Source organism: Hakea prostrata, chromosome 1, assembly GCF_041222555.1.
Source record: "Hakea prostrata isolate BN-2017 chromosome 1, UWA_Hpros_2, whole genome shotgun sequence".
NCBI lineage: Eukaryota > Viridiplantae > Streptophyta > Magnoliopsida > Proteales > Proteaceae > Hakea > Hakea prostrata.
In genome coordinates, this window is record NC_142600.1 from 75,359,488 (window position 1) to 75,373,553 (window position 14,066).

At 37.9% G+C, this 14,066-nt stretch overlaps 1 protein-coding gene across 1 annotated transcript; it reads right to left on the minus strand.

Moving 5' to 3' along the window:
* Positions 1-647: 647 nt before the first annotated feature.
* LOC149030100 (PHD finger-like domain-containing protein 5A) lies at positions 648-10,937 on the minus strand. The gene is made up of 2 exons (XM_089142411.1): positions 10,792-10,937; positions 648-1,444 (listed from the first exon to the last, which is right to left on the minus strand). The coding sequence occupies exon 2, from the start codon at positions 1,402-1,404 to the stop codon at positions 1,072-1,074; it is 333 nt and encodes a 110-aa protein (XP_088998537.1). The 5' UTR covers positions 1,405-1,444; positions 10,792-10,937; the 3' UTR covers positions 648-1,071.
* Between the last annotated feature and the right edge of the window lie 3,129 nt (positions 10,938-14,066).

The window sequence follows — 14,066 nt, forward strand, 5'->3', positions numbered from 1 at the left end:
GAAATAGAAGTTTTCTAGCCCTGGAGAAGGGTTTATCCATCTCAAGACATATACCCATCTGCAAACGACTTCTTTACAAATTTTGAGTCAAAGAATCTGGTGCATTGGAGAAGTAATGATAAAGGATATGTATGTTCATGTATCTAATCCATATGAATGCCCTTTATCAAAAAATAAAATGTCCAAATGAGAAAAGACGCACGGTTGATTTCACATACAGAGAATGGGTCAGAGAGGCACGGGTTGAGCCACCTGGAGTTTGGAGTATTGGATCGTCACCACATGAATTTCATTAAGTCTAGGCGCTCAAAACATGATTCAGCTCATTTATCAAAACAAAATAGATTTTTTCACATAAGGTGATTATAAGTGCACAGTGTTTTGAGAGACTCGGATTCAATAAAATTAATGTGACAAAAGCAGAATATTTAAAATGCTACTCTGTCTCTGTCTCATAATTATCTTGATGTATGCTTCAATTTATTACTAGAACTCTCTGGTCTCATTTAGTCAACTAGTAAGATCCATACAGCCAAGCCGGTTGAGCTAAAATAAGGTTATGTTTGTTCTAAGCTCCAATAAGGTCAGATAACACTTCCAACCGAAAAATTGACATCAGATACAGTGCAAACCAGAGACCAGGAAAATATAGTGTTAGAATTCTCAGGCATAATACAACCAAAGTTTAGGCATCGGATGCATCACAAATGTGAAGCAAAAACATAACCCATGGTCTACACTCCCACTTTGAAAGTTCATGCAGCGATACTCAGGCATTCAACTGTGAGATCTGACCATGAAATTTATGTTCACATCTCAACCCTTCTGTCTTCTTCTGGAGGGAATACTAATGTAGGTCCACTGGTCCAGATTTTACTATCAAACATTGTTTTTCTCCCTACTGTCTTACACAAAATCCCTTAAACAGGACTTAAAATTGTTTACATCAAGCCTAGAAACTCATGAAACCAGACATAGACTAAAGATAAAATCCAAGAAATATGGGTTATCGACCGAATGGCTTGTGTGACGAACAATGAGAGATGATGAAATGAATTCAGCATATGTTTTTCATCGTTTCTTAAAGCCATACTTCTTACGTTCATAAAAGAGATCTGTTTTAGCACTCCCCAAATTGACAATCTTAGGACAACCATCCCTATCTTTCTCCTGCTGGGTACACTCTTTGCAGTAATAGGCATCAGATATCCCAACCCCTCCACAAATCACACATCTTCCTTGGAATGATCCATAGTTGCATTCGTCACAGACACGTACAAGGGTGCAGGGACGCACATATGAGTCACAAATCACACACTTTCCATCACATTTTTCGCAAAGTCGACCAATTGCAATTCCCGGCTGCTTCCTGCACATGATCAGATCTGGATGATGCTTGGCCATGATTCTTCAGATGTCTTATTGCTTCAAGAGAGCTGTGTACCTGCACATATTACACATCAGTTCAGTGACACTGAATGATAAGGAGACCGACACAAAACTAATGGCTCAACAAGCACCAAAAAGGGGAAGCGAGGTAGGGACTGGTGTTTTTCTCTAGTGGGGTTGTTTGTGCGGCTTCAGGTTTAGGGGTCTTCAGGTTTGGAGGTGGGTGAGGCCGGAGTAGGAGATGAGCAATAAAATCAGTGGTTCACATCCAGGACTAACAGATTTTTCATAAAAATGAAAACCCATGAACTATGCATGCTAGGAAATAGGAATAATTCCAAAAACATTTTCCAGCATCCAAAAAATTAAAATCAGACTTCAAATACATCTGATAAATTTCAGAGAAGAAAATGCCAAATGGAACAAATTGAATGGCAGTCCCCGCCCTAAGCTGTGCACTTTATTGTGTTACATATCATGGTCCAGGCCAATTACACTAATAGAAGAATTTATTAGAGCAAAGACACTTTCCTACTCATTAAGGGGGTACTAATGAAACCCCTGTGGGCCCGAAAACACCCTGAGCCTGTTTCCATTTTTCAACCCGAAGGGCTCTAGGTTACATATTAACTGACCCTCTCGCAAGGTCAGGTAGGGTTCAGGTTTAGCCCTCAGGCCAGCCATGCCCAGCCTGGCCCTACCAGATATGCTAAGTGAATTAAGTTATAATTATATACAAATTGAGTTTAAAGCAACTGAGTAACCCACCAAACCCAAAGACCTAATGTGGGTTATATCATGAATAAATATATTTTTCAAGTGAAAATGCAGGAATTTATATACCTCATGACTCTTGAGGTACAGATGAAGGATATATATAGATATAGATACATAGATATATAGATATAGATATCATGTTAGATTCTGATAAGCCCCTAAATATCCAAGATATACAAGGGAAGCGATAGGAGGGAGTATGCAACATTACCAAGTCTTAAAACTCCGGAAAATTCTCAAACCTTCATACCTCAGCCCCTACCTCCTCTAGCAATCCCTAAACTACAGAACAGAGATATTACCAGCTATGAACTGCAGGTTACCTCCCCATACCCCAAACCCTAATCTAGCCGAATTCTAGTCCACCTAGGATTTGACTTTCAAATCTGAAATTTGAAATCCTACACAATTTCAAATCTGAAATACAATCCCAGAAGCATTATTGGCCTCTAAAACCCTTGGCCAAAACACTTAAAGCCCTTAACAGTGAGCTGGTTCTACTTTAGAAGATCCTGGATATCTAACCCTAAACCCTCGGTTGCATCAATGGTATCAGAGCTACGTGAACCAGCAATAGTCAGCATCATGGGTGATTCAATGTGCAAAGAAGAAACTGAATTCGAAGACTCTATGGCAGCCTCTCCATCAATGCCATCTTAAAAGTGTTTTCAGCAGAGCAAGATGAAGACTGGAAGAGGAGTTGCCCCTTCTACACTAGAGTCCAATTGGGTGAACACAAAGCATTGGTAATGGTTAATAGTGGCAGTAGCTTTAATGTGGTGTCTGAAGAATTCGTAATGAGGGCTGATTTTAAAATTGAGAGGGATTACCAACCCCATATAGTCTCCCTTGTAAACAGTGAGGAACAAGAAGCACTCATAGGTGTCTAGTTCCCATTAGTCTCCATTCTTATTCAGAGGAGACATGGGGTGATGTAATACCTATGGGATTGTCTGACATTATTTTAGCTCGTTGTATGATAACGATGTAACCATCATGCGAAGGGAAAAAGAGTGTAAATTCAGGTTCAAAGGTCAGAAGATTGTACTATTACCCTTGAACCTACCAATAAAGATCAAGAAGAAGTAGGCCCTCAAAGCAATTCAGAAGGACTCCAGTAACAAAACACAGCACTTGGTGGATCCTAAACCTGAAGGAACCGGTCAACAGCTCAACCAAGACACCACCAGCAACTCCAAAGCCCCACAACCAGATGGTGAACTCTCTTCACCAGTCCAACAGTTTCCTACAGAGGAGGTGATAGAACAGATTGACAAGTCTACCCTAGGGAAGAAGATTCCATTGATGACGTATCCACTACACCAGATGGCTCCATATTGCTGCCAAACAATAGCAGCATACCAACACCAAGTCCATGCAAAGGGCCCTCCTTTGGATCTCATTTTTTTTCTTGAGGATGATACTAGAAACCTCCTACGGCCCATAGCAACAGAATAAAGGTACTAACTGAAAAGGACTCCCAAAGCTTCACTAGTCACCACCCCATGTCCTCCTAGTTCATTAAAGAAGACACTCCTAGACTTGAAGACTACATCACCCAAGCCATCATCCTTGCTGAGTTCTGGCAACCCTGTACCTACTACTTCCTCCTCACTACGAGATGAGAGGTCAAGTGACTCAAGTCCACTTGAAAGCCCTCCAAAGAGTTGATTTAGAAACACATGACAAGCACATTTATCAGGTGACAAATGTTTTAAAGAAGGGGAGAGCTGATGTATCCTAGGTTGGGCTCCCAAAATTTTGGGACCAAAGACTAACCCCAACCAGGCATTCAAACTGGCCAAATACCCTAGGAGTATTTTGGTAATTTTTCAAGCCCCCTTTTGGGGCTGTATGGATCTTGATAGAATCCCCTCAATCCAAGTTTCAGGGATCTATCTTCATTTTTCTAATTTTGAGTGAGTAGTTTAAGAGTTACAGTCCAGTCTAGTTAGGGTTGAGTTGTTAGGATAAGGTTCCTTAATTTTAGGAACCTTATCTTAAAGTAGTTCTATTTTAGTTGAGTTCATGTTTTATTTAAATTAGCAAGAGTTTCATTTAAGTAAGAGTCCATGTAGGGTAGTAGTATCCTAAAGTACAAAGGAGACCCACCCTTAGTCCAATTCCCTATTAGTTAGAGTCTAAGTTCAATAGTTAATCAACAGTGGGATCCTTACCACTTAAGGAATCCTAAGTCAAGTCAAAGAGTCGTGTATCCAGGCTATATATAGCTTTTTAATTTTGAATAAAGTAGATTGGTCGATTTGAGTTAAACAAGAGGCTTGGGCTGCGGGTAAGGAAACCCTTACGGCCTAGGCTGGAGAGTAATTCTCAAATTTAGAAATTATAGCAGCAACTTCATCTTCTTCAAAGCATTCCTGTGGCATTAATTCAAGTAATCAAGCATCTTCAAGCTTACTTCGGCAGAATTCCACCAAAGCACCCACTCAAAAGTAAGTGCAAGACATCCCCAACCTCTTCAAGCATCTAGAAGCCAGCTCCCATCTCTTTCTTCTTTCCACGTTTTCAAATCCCACCCCAACTAGGACTCCCTCATTCCAGCCCCAAAACACCCCATTATACTCTCTTTGGGATCGCCCAAGCCTGCTCAACCAAGATCTAACCTCAATTTGCCCAAACCAGCCTTCTTTCTAAAGTTTTGAAATTTTCTACACTTCATCTTCTTCCTTGAGAGGCTGCAGAATTTTAAAACTCCAGAAAATTCTCAAACCTTCATATCTCAGCCCCTACCTACTCTAAGCAGTCCCCAAACTACAGAACACAGATAATACCAACTCCTGCAGGTTACCTACCCATGCCCCAAACCCTGAGTATGCGTTTGGGAACGTTACTGTTCTGAGAGACCAGTTCTTATGGAAAATCATTTTTTAGTGTTTCTGTGCTAAAAGACCGTTCTTTGCTTGGAAATGGGCGTTCGATCAATCCGTTCTGAAAATATTTCTAGAACACTATTAGAATAAGTTGATGTCTGTTAAACACATTCTAAGGTTTCAATCGGGACCAATTTTATCACTTCCATTTCTATTCTTTGGTAAAAACATCTTTTTGATGTTCTGCATAAGGCATTCTTCAGACCACTTTTCTGATTGGTCCGTTCTTAAAAGAACAAAAGAATGAACCGTTTTAACAAACGCCTGTAACTCGTTCTTCCGTTTCCAAAGAACAGAAGAACGCCAAAAACATTTTTAAGAACGTTATCAAACGCGCCTTAACCTAGCCGAATTCTAGTTCACGTATGATTTGACTTTCAAATCTGAAATTTGAAATCATATACAATTTCAGATCTGAAATACAATCCCAGCAGCATTATTGGCCTCTAAAACCCATGGCCGAAACACTTAACGCCCTTAGTCATGAGCTGGTTATACTTAAGAAGATCCAGGATATCTAACCCTAAACACAATCATTCCTAACTCTTATCTCCCTTGAAATTGCTGCACATCCTCCTCAATATTCTCATCCCTGTTATACTCATCTTGTCAATAATACACTGTCTAACTGCCCAACATTCTGCACAAGATGTCCCGGCCAGTCTTATTATTGTACTCCACAATTTTCCCATTAAGTTTAACACACATGCATTGTCACATAAACCTCCAAGGTACCTAAAGCATTAATTTCATGGTAGCTCTCATTCCTCAAGCTTTACAACATCATCGCCTGTCATAGTTTGGCAGAAGTTACATTCTTTCCAAAGGTCCATAAAACCAGCTTCATCCTAATCTCCAATGCTATTCCATCTATCAAAAACAATATAAAAAAAAGCATATGAAAAGGGACCTCATTTTAGATTTGCCTAGATATATCATCCATGATAAAGCACCTAGAGCTGAACCACAGTGAAACCCAACTGTAATTAGGAAGTCCCCTACCTTGGCCCTCTATAGTTTTGACACTTTTCATTACACCCTCATACACATCCAAATTAATGTCCAGATAGATGACTGAGCTCCTTCTCTTCCCTTGGACATTCCAAATAAGTCCTTGAGGTACTATGATTTTTCTACATCAGTAAAGATTGACATTGAAATTATCGTCCTCCTCCAATCACATTCTCTTTGCACTCAAAATCTTGTTAAATAGCTTGGCTAGCTAAAATACCCCTTATACTCCTAAATTCTTTTATACGTCAGTTAGCGTACCATCTGGTCCTCATTGGGTCAAGTAACTCATACATTCAAGGCCATCTATGGCGTTGATCGTTTCCTGAAAGAAATATTATGTTTGTTCGAGTGATGGAATTTGACAGAAAATGGAAAAACTGTCCTGAAATTCATTCCCTTTTTAAGCCCACTGGTAGAAGAAAAGAAAATATGACAGTTGAATTAATAACTGGATGGATCAATCAAGATGCAGAGAGATAGGAAAAAGTAACAGAGAGGAACAATAAGAGAGATCATAGGAACTCCAATCCCTCTCTCAGCGGTTCTTCTTCCGAAGCAAAATCCTAAAAATACTCTACCCAAACCAGAAAAAGAAAACAGAAATCTTGACTAAACATCAATGGGAGTAGATGGAAGATAAACATCGCAACCTAGAGATCTAAGACGGATTGGAACATTGGAGACAAGGGCAGCTAGGGTTTTCATCAGCAAATCTCATTTCAACTAGGCTTTGGGTTTTCTTTCTGTGAATTTGGTTGTTATTAGGGTGGTCTCTTGTAATTTTTAAGATTATTTTTAACCAAACCAAGTTAATTATTCTCTTACCATTCTCTAACCATTTGATTAGTATCTAGCAAGTGCCAAAAAATACAGCCTGTGCAGATACAGGCAAAACAAAATCTGGGTTTTAAACCAAAAATCTGGTTTTGTTGGTGTACGGGAGAATGTTGGCCTCATTAGGTAAATTTAATACTTTCAAGGGGTTTCTATCAAAGAGAAAAGTGTTTTCTGGGGATGTGTTACTATAGTTTAGAAAACTTTTTAAGAAGATAGAAACACGATCATGTCTATTAACCATTGGATTCTTTGAACAACGTGTTCTAATCTGAGAGGAACAAAAATCCCCTGGTACTCGAGCTGATAAAATCTAGAACCTTCATTACATGCTTAATTGACCTTTTACCCCCATCAATAAATCTGAAATTACGAACAACAGAAGATTAGGGTAAACCCCTAAAGATGAAACTGATTGAGACTCTTTTGCCCCACGTCAGCCCTCGTATGTGTTTTTAATACTCTTTTTTCTTGAAGCCTAACACTCGTACCTTCCCTTCCCCCCCCCCCCAGCCGTTTCTCCCCTTCCTTAGAAGGAGGGAGGTCGTATTTGTTCTTTTCGTCGTCTTTCTGATGTTTCAATGTTTCATGAGAAAGAAAGACAGAAATGAGAGAAAGCTTCCAAAAATATTTGGGTTGGGTAGATACAAGAAGAACCTGGTTTCTCATATTCTTGCCAAAAGTCCAAAACTACCTATTCCAATCATTTTCGAATGTTTCCTCCCTTTCCCTAGCTTTCTACAATCAACTGTGTTGTTCTTGCATTACCGATGGGTGAGGTATCTGTTCCTTCTTCTTCTTTTTTATGCTTTGGCTCCCAAGAAGTACTGTACTTGCCATGTTGTTCCATCTGAACATCCAATGGCACATCATCTCCATTTGTAAAACCACCCAAAGGATGAAGCAACATGATAGGGTTCTAATAATCCATTTCCGGTAATCACTCACGTGTACCATTCATTAATAATGCATCGCCTTAACTGGGCTTTTCGAGGTGATGCTTCATCTGATTCCATCTGGGAAGCCAAACAGCCCCCTAATTACCATCACCTCCTTGATTTGTTTCCTCCTGACCGATACCAAAATCTATGCAAGAAAATAAATCTTTGCCCTCATCTCTCATCCCATCCCTTTCGACAATGGCAGCAAAGTTTTTTTTGTTTTTTCCCCCTCTTCCTTCTTCAATTCCTTCTCTAATAATTTACTTGCATGGGTAATGAAAATTTTATCTTTGTGCACATCTTTAACCAACTTAACAGAATGATCAATCACATCTTTAACCCCACAAAGCTCTCAAGGAAATAACAAAACCCTGATGTTTTTTTATTTTCTTCCCACTCTCAGTCACATTACAAAATGGGACAAGATCCAATATACAAAATTTGTGGGCCAAGATTCTGAAGACTGGCCAACCCCTCAACCATTATTGGTTAAAACACAAATAAAACAGCCATCAAATTCTATTCTGTTTAAGAACATGAACTCCCATACTGTTGCAAAATAACCACTACTTTGGATTGAATTTGGCAATTAAATGTGTTTAAATTGCATTTTCATTCCAAACTGAGTTCAAGGCTCAGGAAGGAGGGTACAGAGGAATGGTAGTGGTTATTAAACCTGATCTTACGAAAAAGAAAAGGAATTCTCCATGTCTAGAAGACCTACGTGAAACAATAGGCAACATGGGAGCAGTGAAGACCAGAAGTTGTAGATCTTAAACAAAGAAAGAAATGAGTTAAAGGGGAAGGTCGGTGCACTTACTATGGTAAGGGCGCTAAAATGCCTGATGTAGCCAGCTGTGATAGCTTGCAGCTGCGGACAAATTAATGCCTTGAGCTGGTGACTGCAGTGGGTCACCAGTTTTCTAGTAGCAATGGCCTTGTGATTGTAGATTTGCTTAAACATTCAACATGTTCCATTCCACAAAGCTGCTTTTTTGTTTGTAAATTTTCTATCTGTAGTTGTGATGGCATATAATGATTTAATGTTGTGTTGGCCATCCATACAGCCATGCTATTTAAAGTTTCATGGTTCCTTCTTTTAATTTTGCAGGTTACGGCATATGACACAATGGCAAGAAGATGGCATTTTTTTATCTTTCACCATTTCTAGAACCAAGGTAAGGGCTAGAATTTGGTCACAATAAAACAAATACACCAACATATTCTGCTGGGCAACCCGAATGACCTTTCTTGGAGATCTGTGGTGGAAATGGATTAGCCCTAGCCCAGAGCCCACCACTAACATCGGTCTATGGAGGGGGGGTACACCCCCGCAGTATGACCCTACCCAATGGATTAACCTACTTACCATGTCATTGACAGATTTAGGACTTTCGGTGAAGGTTTTGGGTGAGAGTTCTTATAACACCATCCTTGGTAATTGGTTGTGAGATCTCCTTCTATACTTCTACACAGTGAAAAGCTCTTCATCTTCGCCCATGAACGTAGCACACTGCATTGTTGTGCGAACCACGTTAAATCTCTGTGTTTTTCCTTTTGTTTATTTTTTGATTCGCTATTTCATGGAGTTCGTTTTAACAGGTGTATATACACTATTGTGTGCTTAAGGAACATAAGAAGAAAGAGCTTGAAGCAACATAGACAAATACACATGGAGTTGGGTCCAACTCATTTACGGCCATGTGTTTTAGGTGATAGCATCAAACCTTTGTGGAGTTCTCTTCTAAAGACCTTGCCTCCAATTATTCACAGGGTTTTGAGAACTAAAAACTTCTGCATTGTTACCCCAATTTCAGAGGTGTCCAAGTTAAACCATAAAGACCCTTCCTGCTATATGGAAATGGAAGTCTATTTCTGTTGGGATACACATTTACATTCCAAGGCCTCTCCACTACCTTCACCACAATGAGCTTATCATTAACTTGAGTCCAACCAAGATTCAGATCCTGCCCAAAAATCTTCCGATGAATATCTATTTGCTCCCCAAATCCAAAATTAGAGACTTTGTAATCAACATATCTTTATTTTCTTCTGTTAATGGAGGCTCCAACGCAATGGGCATCACACGAATTGGTGTGGAACTTGAAGCAAAAATGGATGGAAGAGACGTTAAGCCCCTTCCTCTACCTCCCTACCAAGAAACCAGCGAGTGGAGGTTTCAACTTGCACTGTTAATGAAAAAGAACAACACCAACGGGTGATAGAATATAATGACTAAGGTAGTGGGATAAAATTTAGGTTATCTAATAAGCCGGTTCAGATTTAGTAGAACATTCTGCCAAGGTATTCTTACGGCCGTTCTGCCACATTTACTCCTAATAATATTCAGTTTAGAATCTCCAACATCAGCGGCAAAATGGCAGCCGAGAGAGGAAAGCTAGCAGAAGGTCGTGGGAGGTTTTTTTATAAATTTTTGAGACAATATCGTGAGAACTATTGTTTTCTCGTAAGAGGGAAAAGACCTAGCCGACGCCAAAGTTCCACAACGCTACGTTTGCAGAGACAAAACCATCCCAGGCATACGGAGAGTTTTCAAAAATGAACAACAACATAGCAGCAAAACTTATGCTCTTCGCATGTCATGAAATAGTTGATATTCAAGGAGAAAAAAGCCATTCCAACATCAACCATGGAATCAAAACAAATTACACTCTCATGTATAGCAGGAGCAAGTAACACCAACATCAATTCCAGAAGAAATTATCCGACAGAAATTAGAAATACCTTGAACGAAAGGTTAAAAAAGAAAAGAATATGTACCATAATGCAGATTTAGTGCACAAATAAAACAAGGGGAGAAAATACATATCCAATATACCAAGCTCATCAAAAGAAACCGAAACCAAGATCAGAACCACAAACTAGGTAGAGAAAAACTTAAAAAGACAAGAAGTAGAGCGAGAAAGAAGAAAGAGAACTCTTACCTGTAACGATACAGAGACCTTGAGAACCTTGGGGCACTACGATATGTGGAGTTGTGTTTCCGCCTCTAATGCTATGCTTTTTTATTTTCCCTTTGTCTAGTCTAGTCTAGACTAGATTGTTCGGATGTTTCTGGTATTCCAAGTTTCCAACCTCTTCTCCCCAAGGTGAACTGTGGAGATTGTTTTTTACCCAAAAAAAATAAAATGTGGAGATTGTTCGAACTAAACTGGTGGGCCCAGTGGTACTGAAAACTGGAACAACGGGGAGTCGGATCATCTTCCCGTTAGAGGAGCACAGAGCTTCTCAACCACAAAATTATAGTGGGGCCCACAGGTAATTATATGAGTTTAAATGTTTTTTTTTTTCAAAATGTGTTTTTGGAACTGAGGTTCATCCTGGCCAGTTTGCGCGCACCACGATTTACTTCCTCATGGGGTGAGCTTTTAATATTAATGCCGCCGAGTGGGTGCGAACCCAAGACCTCCCCTAGGGAAGTTGGGTCTTTAACCGCTTTAACATACCACCTTTGGCATACCCCACTATTTGTTGTGGTTGGGAAGCCATGGAGAGCACTCTGTGCTCCCCCACATGTTGCAGATCCGGACTCCAACGAGGGTCTGTTTAGAGGGCGAGATCTAAATGTTTTTTTGGTACAAAGGCGCTTTTTATATTTAGGGATAGGGATATTACATATGCTGTTGGTAGGAGTTGAATCCTATAACCTCTCCACTGAGAAGCAGGTTCCTAACCATCCTACTACTCCTCCATTGGCAATGAGAAAGATCTAAATGTTGCGCATTAAGCATCTACTGCGAATAATCTCGACCATTGACAGCACAGTGCTGCATCTTAAATGCGCAACATTGAAATTGAACTGCTGTTTAATATGAAGTCTCATAATGTTTTCATTCTTCTAATGAGTCAGATATTCATTTTAAGACTTCTTTTTTGTTTAAAAGAAATGGACAACTTTTAAGATTCATAATAAATATTTTGAATAAACTTATTTTATTTAATTTTGTACAAATTAATTAAATTTAAATGCAAATTAAGATATGATTACAAATATACATTCTTATTAAGATTTATTCTCAATTTGTTTTGAGAGATAGGCAATTTTTTTATATGTTGGAAATAGGGTATAAATTTTTTATTAATAGGTGTTGGTCTTACTAATTTAGCAATCTTATTATGATAATTTATTCTTAATTTTTATTACTATTATTTTTTTATCATTAATCTTTTATTTTTCCATATTAAAGCTATTTTTAAAATTATAATTTATTGGGATTTTTTTTGTTCAAAAATAATTTATTTGGGACAAAACTTGTAATTTTTTTTCTATAATCAAAAATGAATTCTTGTATTTATTTATTTAAATAGGTAAAACAGATTATAAGAATTGATACCCAAAAATTAATTACTTGAATCAATTGCCAAAATGTCGCTCATGTGTTTTATTAATTTATTTTCTTTCTAACAAACTGGCATTTATTTTTTTCTTTTGACGACCAGTGAACATGAAAGAAATAATGATTTTTAAACGAAACTTGACCTAATTTATGTTGAAAAGAGAATCTCGATATAAGTTATTTGTCAGACCTTTTAATTATAAAATAAAATGATTTAGAATCGGTAGAAGCAGGGATTTTGGAATTTGGGAATTAGGTAATGAAGGAGGGTTTGATTTTGTAAATTAATAAACTTTAAATCCTTAAAATGTAATAAAAAATAAAAAATAAAAAGGGCAAATTCGTCCAAGAAGCGATAATTTGTCCTTAAATTGACTTTTTCCATACTGTAGGGGAGGCAGATGCAAAGTTTCAGTTTTTTTAGACTAAAAATGACATACACTAAACCTTAGGGGGTCCAGATGAAAACCTCTATTTGATTTTGAAAAAGGCCTTCGATGATCTAGAAGAATTAAATAAAAGATCCAACATCTCGAGCTTGTAATTTTAATTGGATTTGGTTCCAACTTGGGGTTGGAGAAGAAATTAGATGTATCTGGTTAAAGACTACAAATAAAATGGGAAATTAGATGTATTTCAATCTTGACGAAAAGTGTGTTTTTACACTTTCGAAAAACAGAATGTGCAATCCAAATTTCAATCTCGACACGGACAGCACAGTGTTGCACAATGCACTGAAGTTGAACCTAATAAAATGAGGACATGTTGCTTCAAGTCAAATAATCAATCTCCTCTCTTGTCGAATTGTTTGAGCAATCAAGCAAATCCAACCCAACCACAGTGGTATGGGTAAGGGTGTCAACGATACGGTTTGGAGCGGTTCGGGCTGAAAAACCCAAACCCAAGCCCATTTAAAAGATAATGGTTTCGGTTTGGTGCGGTTTGGGTTCGGGTTAACTAACGGTTTGGCCTAATGATTTGGATTCGGTTTGGCTAATGATTTGAACTAAATTAAAAATCAATATTGAAATTTATTTTTATTTTTTCCTCAACTTCAAATCCTAGTTTCTCACACACAAAACTACAAAAGATAGAGGATGAAGACTCCAAGTAGATCTAACGATAAGTGATGGCATTAGAAACCCTGATGCCTGATTTCACAAAAGTGAAAATGTGAAAGACTGAAAGTCTCGAAATCGAAACAACAAGATTAACGATTAAGATTAAGACTTAATAGTTATCAATTAAGACTTTTAAATTTTAAAATAATAAAACTAAATGAAATTTGAAAATTAAAAAGTTAACGATTAAGATTAAGACTTAAAGAGTTATCAATTAAGACTTTTAAATTTTAAAATAATAAAACTAAATAAAATTTGAAAATAAAAAAGTTAAGATTAAGATTAAAACTTAAGAATTATCAATTAAGACTTTTAAATTTTAAAGTAATAAAACTAAATGAGATTTGAAAATTAAAAACTTAAAACTTAAAACTTAAATCGTTAAATGTGTTAACACTCAACTACTCCAACTCGAGTCTCAACGTCTCAAACACCGAAATTCATGGATCATTAATTACATTTAAAAAATACTAAAAAAATTTAATTACATTTAATATTTTAATTTTATTTATGTAAAAGACTAACGGGTTGACGGGGCCGCACACGGGCCGGGCCGGGCCAGTTCGGGCTAAGAACCCTCAGCCCAATTACGGCCCATTAAGGATCGGTTTGGGCCGGTTCGGTCCGGTTTTTACGGTTTGGGTTGAAAATTGACACCCCTAAGTATGGGATTTAAATAACATTAACTGCTAAATTACAAGACGGAACCAGATTTACCTCATCCAGGCCAGCTTGCGCGCA

Excerpts from the sequence above, each read along its gene's own strand:
- LOC149030100 (XM_089142411.1), bottom strand. The coding sequence starts at position 1,404 with ATGGCCAAGCATCATCCAGATCTGATCATGTGCAGGAAGCAGCCGGGA.